The following is a 15,922-nucleotide window of genomic DNA, read 5'->3' as shown; positions in this document are numbered from 1 at the left end:
CATAATAGGAAATCAAATCATTTGCTTTGTGGTAGGTTCCTGCGGATGTTATATACTTCTGTTTTTTTCATACGGTGTTGATGTGGAAATGGTTGCCTCGGCATTTTGTTGGTGTGGCACCGAACGGAGATGTTGACATGCGGAGTTTCAAGCACTCTTCATTCCCTAGCGGGTGACTTTTAAAATGATGCTACAAATTAGCAGTACTGCTACTTTTTGTAGCAACACTTTTGCCCCACACTTGACAAATTACGGTTGTCTGTTCGACATATTCCCGCTTGAAGCCAAACCACCGCCAGACGATGGACTCTGTGCGGTTTTTCTTGGGATTTAATTCTTCTTCCTTCATTTGTTACCAGATTCGCACCTTCTTTCTCTCGTATTACCACTCGCACCACACCGCTAGCACCACAGCTAACGTTACCCATGTCGCTACCTCTCTGCTCCGCGAGAGCGTATACATATGTGACATATGTTACGCATGTAACAAGGTGCGCTTGTTTAAGTCTCTGTGAGTAGGAGAGACAACAAAGAGTGAGAAACGCATGTAGTGTAATGCCCGCAGCTAAAAGCAACTGCGTGAGAACGTATACTCGAATATCACGATATAGTCATTTTCTATATCGCACAGAGACAAACCCGTGATATATCGAGTATATCGATATATCGTCCAGCCCTAACTTGAAACCATTTTTGCTTTGGTTGTTGTAAACATAAATACATACCGTATTTTCCGGACTACAGAGTACGCCGGTGTATAAGCTGCACCCACTAAATTTGGAAAGAAAAAAATATGTTTCCATATATTAGCCATATAGGGCTATAAACTGCAGACATTGCGAATTGAGTAATTTCTACTGAGGTAGCATCTCTAACTGTTACCGGGAGGGCATTCTAGAGTACTGGAGCCGGAACAGAAAACGCTCTATAGCCCGCAGACTTATTTTGGGCTCTGGGAATCACTAATAAGCCGGAGTTCTTTGAACGCAGACATATGGTACAATACAATCAGCAAGATAGGATGGATCTAGACCAGGGGTCGGCAACCTTTACCAGTCAAAGAGCCATTTTGACCAGTTTCACAAATTAAAGAAAACACTGGGAGCCACAAAAATGTTTTGAAATTTAACATGAAATAACACTGCCTACAAAGTTGTTGTTTTTTGCTTTGTGCTATGTATTAACCAAGGGTCTCAGACACGCGGCCCACACCGTAATATGACAATTGAATGTTAGTGGCGCTTGACAGCGTCGAACAAATCCGGCAGGCTACGAACTTTAGGGCAACTATTCTCTCGGACGTGCCGTGATGGTACAGCATTAAACGCACACTACAACCAGCGTGCCGGGCCAGCCACACGTTGTATGGGGTTTCTGCTTGCTCACGTAAGTGACAGCAAGGCATACTTGGTCAACAACCACACTGGTTACACTGACGGGGTCGGTATAAAAAACTTTAACACTCTTACTAATAATGCGCCACACTGTGAACCCACACCAAACAAGAATGACAAACACATTTCGGGAGAACATCTGCACCGTAACACAACATAAACACAACAGAACAAATACCCAGAATCCCATGCAGCCCTAACTCTTCCGGGCTACATTATACACCCCTGCTACCAAACCCCGCCCACCTCAACCGACGCACAGAGGGGGGTGGGGGGTTGATGTGTGAGGGAGCAGGGTTGGGGTGGGGGCGGGGTTTGGTGGTAGCAGGGGTGTATAATGTAGCCCGGGAGAGTCAGGGCTGCATGGGATTCTGGGTATTTGTTCTGTTGTGTTTATGTTGTGTTAAGGTGCAGATGTTCTCCCGAAATGTGTTTGTCATTCTTGTTTGGTTTTGGTTCAAAGTGTGGCGCATTATTAGTAAGAGTGTTAAAGTTGTTTTATATGACCACCGTCAGTGTAACCTGTGTGGCTATTGACCAAGTATGCCTTGCTGTCACTTGCGTGTGCAAGCAGAAGATGCATGTTAGTACAGATTGCAAAGGTAGTTAAGTACTGTACCATCATGGCACGCCCTTATTATTATTATAAGGGTGAGAATTGGTGATTATTAATTCCGGGGGTTTCCTACGAGAGGTACTGAAATCCGGAAGTCTCCCGGGAAAATCGGGGGGGTCGAAAAGTATGCAGCTGAGCCGCATCAGAGTGATCAAAGAGCCGCATGTGGCTCCGGAACCGCGGGTTGCCGACCCCTGATCTAGACCGTTTAGTATTGTATACGTAAGTAGTAAAACCTTAAAGTCGCACCTTAAGTGCACAGGAAGCCAGTGCAGGTGAGCCAGTATAGGTGTAATATGATCAAACTTTCTTGTTCTTGTCAAAAGTCTATAGAAGCCGCATTTTGTACCAACTGTAATCTTTTATAGCTAGACATAGGGAGACCCGAAAATACCTTATAGTAATCGAGACGAGACGTAACGAACGCATGAATTAATCATCTTTGGTATAGATGCAGGCATTGCAATGAACTTGACTTTCTTTCCGTTCTTTCCAATAGACATCAATGTGAGGATATTTAATTGCTTTTGGGCAGCAGAAACAGTGCCACGTGCCAAATGTGGGAAATGCGCATTCAGTTGGTTTCACCCCCTTCTATGGTTTTTGATGCGGTGTCTGTCTGTTGCATTATAACAGCAGGCTGGGGCTTCCTCGTGTGTTGCAATTTGTCGAAGATTGTCTTGGAACAGATGTGCAGTAGTTATAGTAGATGAGTTTCACTTTTCTAACTGTGCTCTCTCCTGTCATTTTTAACCCAGGTTCAGGCAGATTTGCCAGTCTATCATCACTCATAAGCTGTTTGATTACGTGGTGCTGGCCTTCATCTTCTCCAACTGCATCACAGTGGCGCTGGAGAGGCCCAAGATACTGCAGGGCAGCTTGGTAAAGCAAACAAATGCATGGGCGTGTGTGTTTACCAGTTGGGAATGGGAAGATTATGCAAAAAAATATAGGAGCAATATAATATATTTATAGTTTGTATTATTATTTAACGCGTTTACATGGGATTAATTACAAGACAATATTGAATTATCTGCAACGGTGCCTTTGCACGCTGCATTTACATGTACAGATGTGTGGTATTAGCTACAAACTCATTAGATTTGGAAAAAAAACAATGAAAATGACAAAAAATGAAACCACTAAAGACTTGAAATGTTTCCATATGTTAGCCACACAGGACTATAAGCCGCAGACATATACATTGTGAAATGAGTTATTTACATTGAAAGACTTTGTAAATGTGGTAACACTTTAGTATGGGGAACATATTCGTCATTAATGGTTGCTTATTAACATGCAAATTAGTAACATATTGGCTTTTAATTAGTCATTATTAAGTACTTAATAATGCCTTATTCTGCATGGCCTTATTATACAACCAGTAAGCTGGTAACACTTTAGTATGGGGAACATATTCACCATTACTTACCCTAACCCCCTAAACCAAACCCTAACCAAATAACTCTAAATTAAGTCTTTGTTACTTAGAATATGTTCCCCTAGTGTCCAAATAACTCTAAATTAAGTATTTGTTACTTAGGATATGTTCCCCTAGTGTCCAAATAACTCTAAATTAAGTATTTGTTACTTAGGATATGTTCCCCTAGTGTCCAAATAACTCTAAATTAAGTCTTTGTTACTTAGGATATGTTCCCCTAGTGTCCAAATAACTCTAAATTAAGTCTTTGTTACTCAGTGAAGTGAAGTGAATTATATTTATATAGTGCTTTTTCTCTAGTGACTCAAAGCGCTTTACATAGTGAAACCCAATATCTAAGTTACATTTAAACCAGTGTGGGTGGCACTGGGGGCAGGTGGGTAAAGTGTCTTGCCCAAGGACACAACGGCAGTGACTAAAATGGCGGAAGCGGGGATGGAACCTGGAACCCTCAAGTTGCTGGCACAGCCACTCTACCAACCGAGCTATACTTAGAATATGTTCCCCATACTAAAGTGTTACCGTACATGTTTATTCACATACCTTAATTGTTTCCAAACGGTGCCTGTCACAAGGCAGTAAAACGGCTGATCAAACAAAACAGAAGTCATCGTCATAAACCCACAAGCTGCGTAAGCTAGCTTTCCAATCAGGAAAAAACAGACTCAAAAACTCCACAGTGACACTTTGATGAATTTACTGAGGAATTTGTGAAACTGAAACAGTACAAAAATAATGCCGTTGTAAGTTAATAATACTAACAAAGACACTTGTAAACGTGTTAGCATGTTCGCTAGTGCTAACGACGCCAGCTTGATTACGTTACGATAGCACGTACAAATATGCATGAAAACACTACAATAAAACGTGACCGTTTAGTAAATCTGAATTGTTTTGGTTATATTGTAGAACTTACAAACATTGCTTGAAATGATGAATGAAGAAACCATACTCGTGGAAAGGCTATGGATGACTAGTACCGGTAGATGGAACGGCACTTATACTTTCGGTCCAATGCACTAAACAGCGCTAAACTAAGCACCTGCAGTGGGCAAACTTATCCAAAAGATGGCGCCATTGCACAAACAATAACACACCTTCTCAGCTTCTCTGTCGCTGTTTCATGAAAACTATTTGTTGAGTACAAAACGTTGTGGCCGTTTGCAAAGAAAAATCCATTAATTGGCTGCACTATTTTATAAATTCCATGGTTTAAAGGGGAACTGCACTTTTTCTGGAATTTTGCCTATCGTTCACAATCATTATGAAAGACAAGAAGACAAAAGTTTTTGAGTTTTTTTTTTCGCTTTCTAACATATACAAATCTGCTAGTTTTTGGTGGCTAGCAATACAGCTAATGGGAGCAATCAATTCTTCCTCTAAATCACTTTGAAAATGCATTCATTTACGTTCCGTAACCCATGTAATAACCAAACTGTAGCGACATTGTTATTGTAAGAGCGAACACTGAGGAACTAATTTTCTATCGTACTAACACATCAGCATGCTACCACATTAGCCGTAGAAGCTAACTACGGCAAGAGATAAGCAAGCTTCTACGTCAGCACGAAACGCCTGCGATACGACACCAATCTGAAAAATACGAACAATCATACAACAGTATCTGTAAAAAATTAGCCCACATTTCATGTTACACAGCGAGCCAGACAGCGTATGTACTGTAGTTGTACTAACACATGAAGAACTGCGTGTATCATGATCAATATAAAGTGTCTCTTACTCGATGGACAGTTGTCTGTTTGGTCCAGCTGGCCAGGGACATTTTTTTACGGTTAATTATGGGTAAGCAATCCATTTATGTCGAAATAGCTCGGCTCCAAATTACACATTTTGCAACTTCGATTCACTTCCACCTTAGTTTCTCGGCTTCCGTCTGCTCCAACATCGTACTCTTCTTTTGTACTCGCTTCCAGAAGCAGTAGTTCATCCTCCGTAAATTCAACTTCAAAAAGATAAGGTTGGGAATCATCATCCGTCCAAAAATAACCGTCTTTGTTGTCTGTTACGGAATCTGTCGTGATTAAAACACACTCGGGGTTGTTGCCAGAATTCTGACGTGCGCCGCTATGGAAACGGAAATGAATGCGTCGAATAATTAGTTCCGGCAATGATTAAAATGACCAAAATACGGTAAATAATGAACGTATTACGTATTGTTATGAACATGTCTGTTGCTACATTATATATAGACTTGCACTGTGTATATATAACGTTGATGGAGGGTTTGGAAGTTGTTTTAGAGGGCTTTGAAGGTGTTGCGTCTGACCAGCCTTTCCTCCCAGAAAATTAAAATCACTGGTCAATCCCAAATTCTTTCAGATGACATATATGCAGAGTAAGAAGGACCATCAAGACAGAATAGAAATATTATCATGTTTTACTGAAGCTTCAGGAGACCAGCCCACATCAATACATTCATACCGGCCTCTCGAAATGGTCTAACATTCAAACGGAAGAGACAACTTCTTGCATAAGAAGAAAGCCCCCACCCTCTCCAGAAAGGAATACAGGCTCATTGTTCTACTACAGATAAGATATAAGGGAGTACTCCAACTCCTACATTGCAAGCCTTCAAGGTAACACACACAGTTTACTTGCGGAAATAAAATGAAAAAATAGAAAGAGTACAAATGGAAAAACACTAGCTGTTTTAAACATGACTATGAATAAAGAAAGAACTCTTAAATATATATGCATTCTCCGCAAAGGCTACAATGGTGACTCCAATTAGCTGCATCTTCCAAGTGGTTTTTTTAATCATCTTTAAAACCCACCCCCCAAAAAAGACATGTGTGTTCTTGTCCCTCATAATGATTGTGAACAATAGGCAAAATACCCCCCCAAAAAAGTGCAGTTCGCCTTTAAACCTTCGGAAAAAAGTAGCGGCTTATAGTCCGCAAAATAAGGTATGTGTTTGAGGAACGCAGCTTTATTAACATCACAGGCAATGACATCATAACTCGTACTAGTCGAGTAAAAATAAGCGAAAGTCATGGCTTTATTGGGGTCCTAAACAGATTTTTTTATTTTTTTTATTTTTTTATTTTTTAGGCTTTCCACGTTACAACATTTGTACACTTGTTTTTTATATTTGAAAATATATGTATATCTTTTAATCAAACTTTAATTAAATTTGATGTATATATTTTGTTCTCAAACAAATTCATGGAAAATGAATTATTAATACATTTTTTTGTGTAATATAACAAATGTACTCATATATCTGCATATTTTCCGCACACATATCTGCCCAGGATTTGAACCAAGTACGATCATGTAGAACAAAACAGCTCGCCACAATTCCTGGACAAATATGTCATTATATTCTTATCAGTGACAGAGCTGGAAGGAGCTAGGAATCCAGTTGCGGTTATATTTCATATGGAGCATTATGTCATTCATGAATTGACATATTACGTGCTTATTCACGCAGAACTACATATAGGGAGGATTGGCTCTGGTTATGCATGACTGCGGATTACTCGCTCTTCGTTACGACTTTAAAAACATATTTTTTTTGTAACTTCAGGTGTGTCCAAATATAGAGATAGGAAATAATCATACACTGTAAAAGCACTTATTGTAGTGTTTGGAATTATTTCCATAAATCTTAATGAGGACATGGCGTTAATTGGAAGCAGGCAATAGCAGTGACGGAAACAATGTTGCCTTCGCGGTAAGGACACGCCTACATCAGGATGTTGCCTACAGCCACAGCTGTTAAGGCCAGAGTTTTTTTTTTTGTTTTTTTTTTACTTGGCCCTAATTTGAAAGCAGCTATGGCAGTTCTTTGCTTGAGTACACCACAGCACTGCTGGATCTACTCTCTATTTTATGCTGCCTTTTTTTTTTTTTTTTTTTTTGCTGCAGCCGTTACATATACTGTACTATTGTACATTGTAATTGGGATTTGTTATATATTGTATTTATTATATACAAATATAATATAACATAATAATATAGTATATCAGTATATATCATATACTGTATATATAATATGCTAATATTACATCCATCCATCCATTTTCTACCGCTTATTCCCTTTGGGGTCGCGGGGGGGCGCTGGAGCCTATCTCAGCTACAATCGGGCGGAAGGCGGGGTACACCCTGGACAAGTCGCCACCTCATCGCAGGCTAATATTACATATATGTTATATTTTATATTGCAACTGTGGTACATTTTTAGTCTATTTCACACCTGCATTATCCTTTCCATCCTTACCTTTTCCCATACTTGCCCGGGAGACTCCCGAATTTCAGTGCCCTTCCCGAAAATCTCCCGGGGCAACAATTCTCCCGAATGTCTCCCGATTTCCACCCGGACAACAATATTGGGGGCGTGCCTTAAAGGCACTGCCTTTAACATCCTCTACAACCTGTCGTCACGTCCACTTTTCCTCCATACAAACAGCGTGCCGGCCGAGTCACACAATATATACGGCTTTCACGCACACATGAGTGAATGCAAGCATACTTGGTCAACAGCCATACAGGTCACACTGAGGGTGGCCGTATAAACAACTTTAACACTGTTACAAATATGCGCCACACTGTGAACCCACACCAAACGAGAATGACAAACACATTTCGGGAGAACATCCGCACCGTAACACAACATAAACACAACATAACAAATAAAATTGGGGCGGTATAGCTCGGTTGGTACAGCGGCCGTGCCAGCAACTTGTGGGTTGCAGGTTCGATCCCCGCTTTGTCACGTGGGGGTCGCATATTTATGCGGGAACGTTCCTCTGATGCAACACGGACACTCCGGACGAAAGCGTGCAGGTAGGATTTGGTTTATTTAACTTAAATAGTAAATGGATACAAACAGACAAAAACAAAACAAAAGGAAAGCGTGCCGTTCGCACGAGAAGCTAAAACAAAAACTTACTTAGCACCGGAATCAGGAATCAGGAATCAAGACCAGGAATAAACAAACGTGACTGTTGCATACAGCAAACATGGAAGCCAGGACGAGTGAACAGAAAAGCAGGCTTAAATAGTGTCTCTTGATTAGGCACAAGTGTGCTTCCCGAATAACAGAGGAAGGTGAAAATAATACGTAACCATGGTAACAAACTCAAACAAGGAAGTGCACAACCAGGAACTGAGGGAGTCCAAAACTAACAGAACATAACTAAACTAAACATGATCCGGACCACGGATCATGACACGCTTCCACCATCCTAGTCACTGCCGTTGTGTCCTTGGGCAAGACACTTTACCCACCTGCTTCCAGTGCCACCCACACTGGTTGAAATGTAACTTAGATAATGGGTTTCACTATGTAAAGCGCTTTGAGTCACTAGAGAAAAGCGCTATATAAATATAATTCACTTCACTTCACTACCCAGAACCCCTTGCAGCACTAACTCTTCCGGGACGCTACAATATACACCCCCCGCTACCACCAAACCCTCCCCCATCTCCCGAATTCGGAGGTCTCAAAGTTACCCTTTCCATCCTTCGAAACTGAGCTACTGTGGTACAATTTCCCTTGTGGATCAATAAAGTGTGTCTAAGTCTAAGCCATACTTGCCAACCCTCCCGAATTTTCCGGGAGACTCCCGAAATTCAGCGTCTCTCCCGAAAACCTCCCGGGACAAATATTCTCCCGAAAATCTCCCGATTTGATGAGGACCTGAGTGAGGACAGCCTTTTTTCACGACGGAAGGACAACAGGGTGACAAGAACTAAATCATCCAGACTAGAGACAAATTGTATTATGTTTATCTTACCTAGAAATAAATATATTTATTAATTTTTTTTAAATAACTAAATACATTTTTACTATATTTTGCTAAAAACATCAAAATTAATTGTATTTTTATTTGTATTTTTTCTGACTCCTTATTACATCCAGCCATAGAATTATACATTAAAATAAACATATTTGAAATAATTAATTTTAAATTATCATGATAATTCATTTAAAATGACCATATTTAATTATTAAAATAATTGCTTGTTCATCAACAACTTTCGCATTTTATTCATTACATTTTGAAGCTCTCAGAAGCCAAGTTATGTTATATTCCTTAATATTTATTTATTTATGCAAGTTTGAAGTATCAATTATCGAAACACAGTTTTGTTTGCATATTTTCAGGATGTATATATATATATATATATGTATTAAATACTTGACTTGGTGAATTCTAGCTGTCAATATACTCCTATCTCAGCTACAATCGGGCGGAAGGCGGGGTACACCCTGCTGAGATAGGCTCCAGCGGCCCCCGCGACCCCGAGGGAATAAGCGGTAGAAAATGGATGGATGGATGGAATATACTCCTCCCCTCTTAACCACTCCCCCAACCACGCCCCGCCCCACCCCTGACCACGCCCCCCCTCCCTCCACCCCCACCTCCCGAAATCGGAGGTCTCAAGGTTGGCAAGTATGGTCTAAGCAGACAACTGTAGGAGACTCCAGTGGCAATCATTCCAGCCAATATGATACATATTTATATCGTTTATAAATTCACCAACAAATAAAAGAAAACCGTCTCTGCTTTCGACGATCCAGTTAAAACGTTACGTGGACCGACTCTCAACATGAGCGACTATTCCTTCCGAGCGGCCGTTTTGGGCGATAACTTCAATCTCAGGCTTAATTAACTTTTATGACATAAAAGGGGCTATAAGGAAGACTTTACTACTCCTTATTGTCGCATCATCTCTTGTTCTTTTTTTTCTTTTTTTAACTGCGAATCTCTCTTGTTGTCTGTGTGTCTCTTTTAATTCAGGAAAGAGTGTTTCTCACCATCTCCAACTACATCTTTACCGCCATTTTTGTGAGCGAGATGACACTCAAGGTAACACTTTACTACCTCGTGCTGTTATGGCCATTCACTGCACAGAGTTGATCCCTCCTCGCGCATGTTCCGTCTGCTTCACCCCCCCCCGTTCCTTGCATGCATCCTCTCTGCACGTCTCTGTTTTCCCTGTGATTCTTTGGCACAAGTGGGCCATCCATTATGCACTCCCACGATCAATTATTAACCAATCACGCGCCGTCAAGCAGCCGCAGACTTGTCAGCCCCCCCGGCCAGGCTGTGCATGTAACCCTCTGTGTCTGAGGCCCGTGTGTCTACATAACACATGTTGGTGGGTGCAGCATTCATCTCTCTGCAGGACTCCACCGCTGAGCTCAGTTGTGTACAAGATGCAGCGAAAGTAAAAGACGCATGATGAAGTGGTCACCGTGGGTTTTTTTTTTGGTGATTATTTGGAGGGAGGGTGTGGGGGGACTCTTGGTGCAATGCGCAACTGATTGATTGCTTATTTTTTCTTTTAAACCTGCAGATTGCATGCCTTTGTAAATCACAAGCGGATGTACCAGCGTAGACTAGGGTTGTACGGTATCATACTTGCCAACCCTAACCCTGATTTTCCGGGAGACTCCCGAAATTCAGCGCCTCTCCCGAAAACCTCCCGGGACAAATTATCCCCCGAAAATCTCCCGAAATTCAGGCGGACCTGAGTGACCTGTCAACAGCCTGTTTTCACGTCCGCTTTCCCACAATGTAAACAGCATGCCTGCCCAATCACGTTATAACTGTAGAATGATCGAGGGCAAGTTCTTGGTTCCTTATGTGGGTTTATTGTTAGGCAGTTTCATTAACGTCCTCCCAGCGCGGTAACAACACACAACAACAGCAGTCACGTTTTGGTCTACCGTAAAGCAGTTCGTCTGCCGTAAACAGAAATGGTATGACACTCTTAAACAGAACAATACTGCCATCTAGTGCATTTGATGAAAGCACTATTGTGCGTGCCACACAGCAATGCATCATCAGAGAGGGTGTTCAGCATGATTAGAAAAATAGTGACAGAGAATAGAACAAGGATGGACAATTCAACCCTTAACTCAACAAGTATATGTGTAAATAAATGAACACTGAAATTCAAGTATTTCTTTTATATATATATATATATATATATATACATATATATATATATATATATATATATATATATACAATAAAATAAATATATATTTATTTTATATATATATATATATATATATATATATATATATATATATATATATATACATATATATATCCATCCATCCATCCATCCATCCATCCATCTTCTTCCGCTTATCCGAGGTCGGGTCGCGGGGGCAGCAGCCTAAGCAGGGAAGCCCAGACTTCCCTCTCCCCTGCCACTTCGTCCAGCTCCTCCCGGGGGATCCCGAGGCGTTCCCAGGCCAGCCGGGAGACATAGTCTTCCCAACGTGTCCTGGGTCTTCCCCGTGGCCTCCTACCGGTCGGACGTGCCCTAAACACCTCCCAAAGGAGGCGCTCAGGTGGCATCCTGACCAGATGCCCGAACCACCTCATCTGGCTCTTCTCGATGTGGAGGAGCAGCGGCTTTACTTTGAGCTCCCCCCGGATGACAGAGCTTCTCACCCTATCTCTAAGGGAGAGCTCATTTTGGCCGCTTGTACCCGTGATCTTGTCCTTTCGGTCATAACCCAAAGCTCGTGACCATAGGTGAGGATGGTAACGTAGATCGACCGGTAAATTGAGAGCTTTGCCTTGCGGCTCAGCTCCTTCTTCACCACAACGGATCGATACAGCGTCCGCATTACTGAAGACGCCGCACCGATCCGCCTGTCGATCTCACGATCCACTCTTCCCTCACTCGTGAACAAGACTCCGAGGTACTTGAACTCCTCCACTTGGGGCAAGATCTCCTCCCCAACCTGGAGATGGCACGCCACCCTTTTCCGGGCGAGAACCATGGACTCGGACTTGGAGGTGCTTATTCTCATCCCAGTCGCTTCACACTCGGCTGCTAACCGATCCAGTGAGAGCTGAAGATCCTGGCCAGATGAAGCCATCAGGACCACATCATCTGCAAAAAGCAGAGACCTAATCCTGCAGCCACCAAACCGGATCCCCTCAACGCCTTGACTGCGCCTAGAAATTCTGTCCATAAAAGTTATGAACAGAATCGGTGACAAAGGGCAGCCTTGGCGGAGTCCAACCCTCACCGGAAACGTGTCCGACTTACTGCCGGCAATGCGAATATATATATATATATATATATATATATGTCTTAATAAGGTTATCCAAAAAATAGTGCTCGATACCGTAGTAGAGCGCAATATATGTATGTGTGGGGAAAAAATCACAAGACTATTTCATCTCTACAGGCCTGTTTCATGAGGGGGGGTACCCTCAATCATCAGGAGATTTTAATGGGAGCATTCGCATACCATGGTTTATATAGGGCACAGAGTGGGTGGGTACAGGCTGGCCTAGGGGCGTGGTGATTGGCTCATGTGTTACCTAGGAGGTGTTTCCGTCTATGGCGGCATGTTGTTACAATTTCGCTGCGCTTGTTGAGGGATGACAGGTCTGGACGGTAAATAATAAACAGTTTCTCTTTCAAGCATAGGTTGCATCTTTTATTACCACTATTGTAAGGTGTGCTGGATGCAAGAATTTGCCATGTTATTGAATATTCAACATTATTGTCTTTGAGGTCCCAAATGTGTTTGCTGAGTTCTGTGGTATTTCGCAGGTTTTTGTTCCTGAAAGAAGCCTTGTGATTGTTCCATCTGATTTTGAATTCTCCCTCGGTTAATCCTACATATGTGTCGGATGTGTTAATGTCCTTGCGTATTACCTTAGATTGGTAGACAACTGATGTTTGTAAGCACCCCCCGTTGAGGGGGCAATCAGGTTTCTTTCGACAGTTATATACATATATATATATATATATATATGAAATACTTGACTTGGTGAATTCTAGCTGTAAATATACTCCTCCCCTCTTAGCCACGCCCCCACCACGCCCCCCCAACACCCCCGCCCCCACCTCCCAAAATCGGAGGTCTCAAGGTTGGCAAGTATGTACGGTATACCGGTATTAGTATAGTACCGCGATACTAATGAATCATTTTCGGTACTATACCCCTTCTGCCCGCATCGAAGTCACGTCGTGACATTGCTGGTTTTACACGCAACAGAGCATGTTCGGCAGCGCACAATCACGGAGTACTTACAAGCAGACACGGTGTGTAGACAGAAAAGGGAGAACGGACGCATTTTGGCTTAAAAACTAAAGATAAAGGTGAAGTTATAACACTGAAACGCCCGGAAGAGGTGCTTTAAGACATGGCTAGCTAGTTAGCGGCTAACGTCCATCCGCCGTCGGCAGTGTTTTAGCGACTTCTAAATCACTAATCCTCGCCTCCATGGCGACAAATAAAGTCCCTGCAGGACGAGGAATAGCTAAACAGGCTTCACTACACACCGTAGCTCACCGGCGTCACAATGTAAACAAACGCCATGGGTGGATCTACACCTGACATCCACTGTAATGATATCAAGTACAGGCACGTATCTAGTCGATACTACTATGATTACGTCAATATTTTTTGGCATCACAACTAAAGATGTCCGATAATATCGGCCTGCCGATATTATCGGCCGATAAATGCGTTAAAATGTAATATCGGAAATGATCGGTATCGTTTTTTTATTATCGGTATCGTTTTTTTTGTGTTTTTTTTTTGTTTTGTTTTTTTTATTTTTATTAAATCAACATAAAAAACCACAAGATACACTTACAATTAGTGCACCAACCCAAAAAACCTTCCTCCCCCATTTACACTCATTCACACAAAAGGGTTGTTTCTTTCTGTTATTCATATTCTGGTTCCTACATTATATATCAATATATATCAATACAGTCTGCAAGGGATACAGTCCGTAAGCACACATGATTTACGTGCTGCTGGTCCACGAATAGTACTAACCTTTAACAGTTAATTTTACTAATTTTCATTAATTACTAGTTTCAATGTAACTGTTTTTATATTGTTTTACTTTCTTTTTTATTCAAGAAAATGTTTTTAATGTATTTATCTTATTTTATTGTACTAATTTGTTTTAAAAGTACCTTATCTTCACCATACCTGGTTGTCCAAATTAGGCATAATAATGTGTTAATTCCACGACTGTATATATCGGTTGATATCGGTATCGGTAATTAAAGAGTTGGACAATATCGGATATCGGCAAAAAGCCATTATCGGACATCCCTAATCACAACATCTTCTTTCGTTTAAAAAAAAAAAAAAAAGATGTTTACGAACACAGGAAATATGTCCCTGGACACATGAGGACTTTGAATATGACCAATGTATGATCCTGTAACGACTTGGTATCGGATTGATACCCAAATTTGTGGTGTCTGTCATGTCTGTGATAATGCTTTGTTTAAGTTATGTACTGTTTGGGTTTTGGACACTTAGTTCGTGCTTTTTCACTCCCTTGTTTTGTCACCATAGCAACCATTAGTTTCACCTGTTTCACATTTTGAGTCACACACCTGTTTTCACTAATCATGTCGGTATTATTTAAGCTTCCAGTTGCCAGGCAGTCTGTCTGGCGACATCACCCTCTCTCTACACACCCTTGTTATTCATGCTGATGATCCATGCTGCTCTTTTTCATGCTCTTTTCTCGTTCCAAGTAAGTTTTCTTTATTCATGCCATAGTTTGCAAGTTTTGTTTTATGTCCATAGTTATGCCTTTGTGCTAGTTTTGTTTTATTAGCCAAGTTTGTTCCCCGCCTTGTGCGCGCCTTTTGTTTTCACCTTTTGATAGAAAAATTAAAAGATGTCATACCTTCACACTGTGTCTGGTCAAGTCGCTTTGCACCACCAAAGTCCAAGTCCTGACAGTATCATCCAAAACTAATGTAAAGTATCAAACAACAGAAGAATAAGTTATTATTACATTTTAACAGAAGTGTAGATAGAACATGTTAAAAGAGAAAGTAAGCAGTTAATAAAAGTAAATGAACAAGTAGATTAATAATTAATTTTCTACCACTTGTCCTTTATAATGTTGACAAAATAATAGAATGGAAAATGACACAATGTGTTACTGTATATGTCAGCAGACTAATTAGGAGCCTTTGTTGGTTTACTTACTACTAAAAGACAAGTTGTCTTGTATATTCACTATTTTATTTAAGGACACACTTGCAATAATAAACATATGTTTAATGTACCCTAAGATCTTTTGTGAAAATAAAGCCAATAATGCAATTTTTTTGTGGTTTCCTTTATTTAGAAAAGTACTGAAAAGGATCAAAATAATTTTAGTACCGGTACCAAAATATTGGTATCATTACAACACTAGTGTAGCCTTTTAACTCCCAGCTACACACAAAAAAATGCTGGGTTATTTTGATAACCCAATTTATGAGTTGCGAGTGTTGGGTTACATTTTGGAGTTATTTTTATGAAGAGCAATCCATCTGTGGGGTTATAAGGGTATTATTTTAACTCAATTTCTGGGATTTCAAAACTATGAACCATTTTTGGGTTGTTTTTCAATGAGTAACTCATTTTTGGGTGAAAGGCTTTTTTTTTTTTTTTTTTTTTTTAAAAGATACTTTTTTCTTGAAGAGAATTGT

The 15,922-nt window shown here is 40.9% G+C and overlaps 1 protein-coding gene across 3 annotated transcripts in view; it reads left to right on the top strand.

Moving 5' to 3' along the window:
- Positions 1-15,922, top strand: part of cacna1ia (calcium voltage-gated channel subunit alpha1 Ia) — a 352,101-nt gene that overhangs the window by 228,927 nt on the left and 107,252 nt on the right. For all 3 annotated transcript variants that reach the window (XM_072915676.1, XM_061974102.2, XM_061974103.1), the window contains 2 exons: positions 2,769-2,892; positions 10,222-10,290. In XM_072915676.1, the coding sequence (XP_072771777.1) occupies positions 2,769-2,892; positions 10,222-10,290 (193 nt within the window). The remainder of the gene's footprint in view (positions 1-2,768; positions 2,893-10,221; positions 10,291-15,922) is intronic.

Source organism: Nerophis lumbriciformis, linkage group LG22 (assembly GCF_033978685.3).
Source record: "Nerophis lumbriciformis linkage group LG22, RoL_Nlum_v2.1, whole genome shotgun sequence".
In the NCBI taxonomy this organism is placed as follows: domain Eukaryota; kingdom Metazoa; phylum Chordata; class Actinopteri; order Syngnathiformes; family Syngnathidae; genus Nerophis; species Nerophis lumbriciformis.
This window is presented reverse-complemented; position numbering and strand designations above follow the sequence as displayed.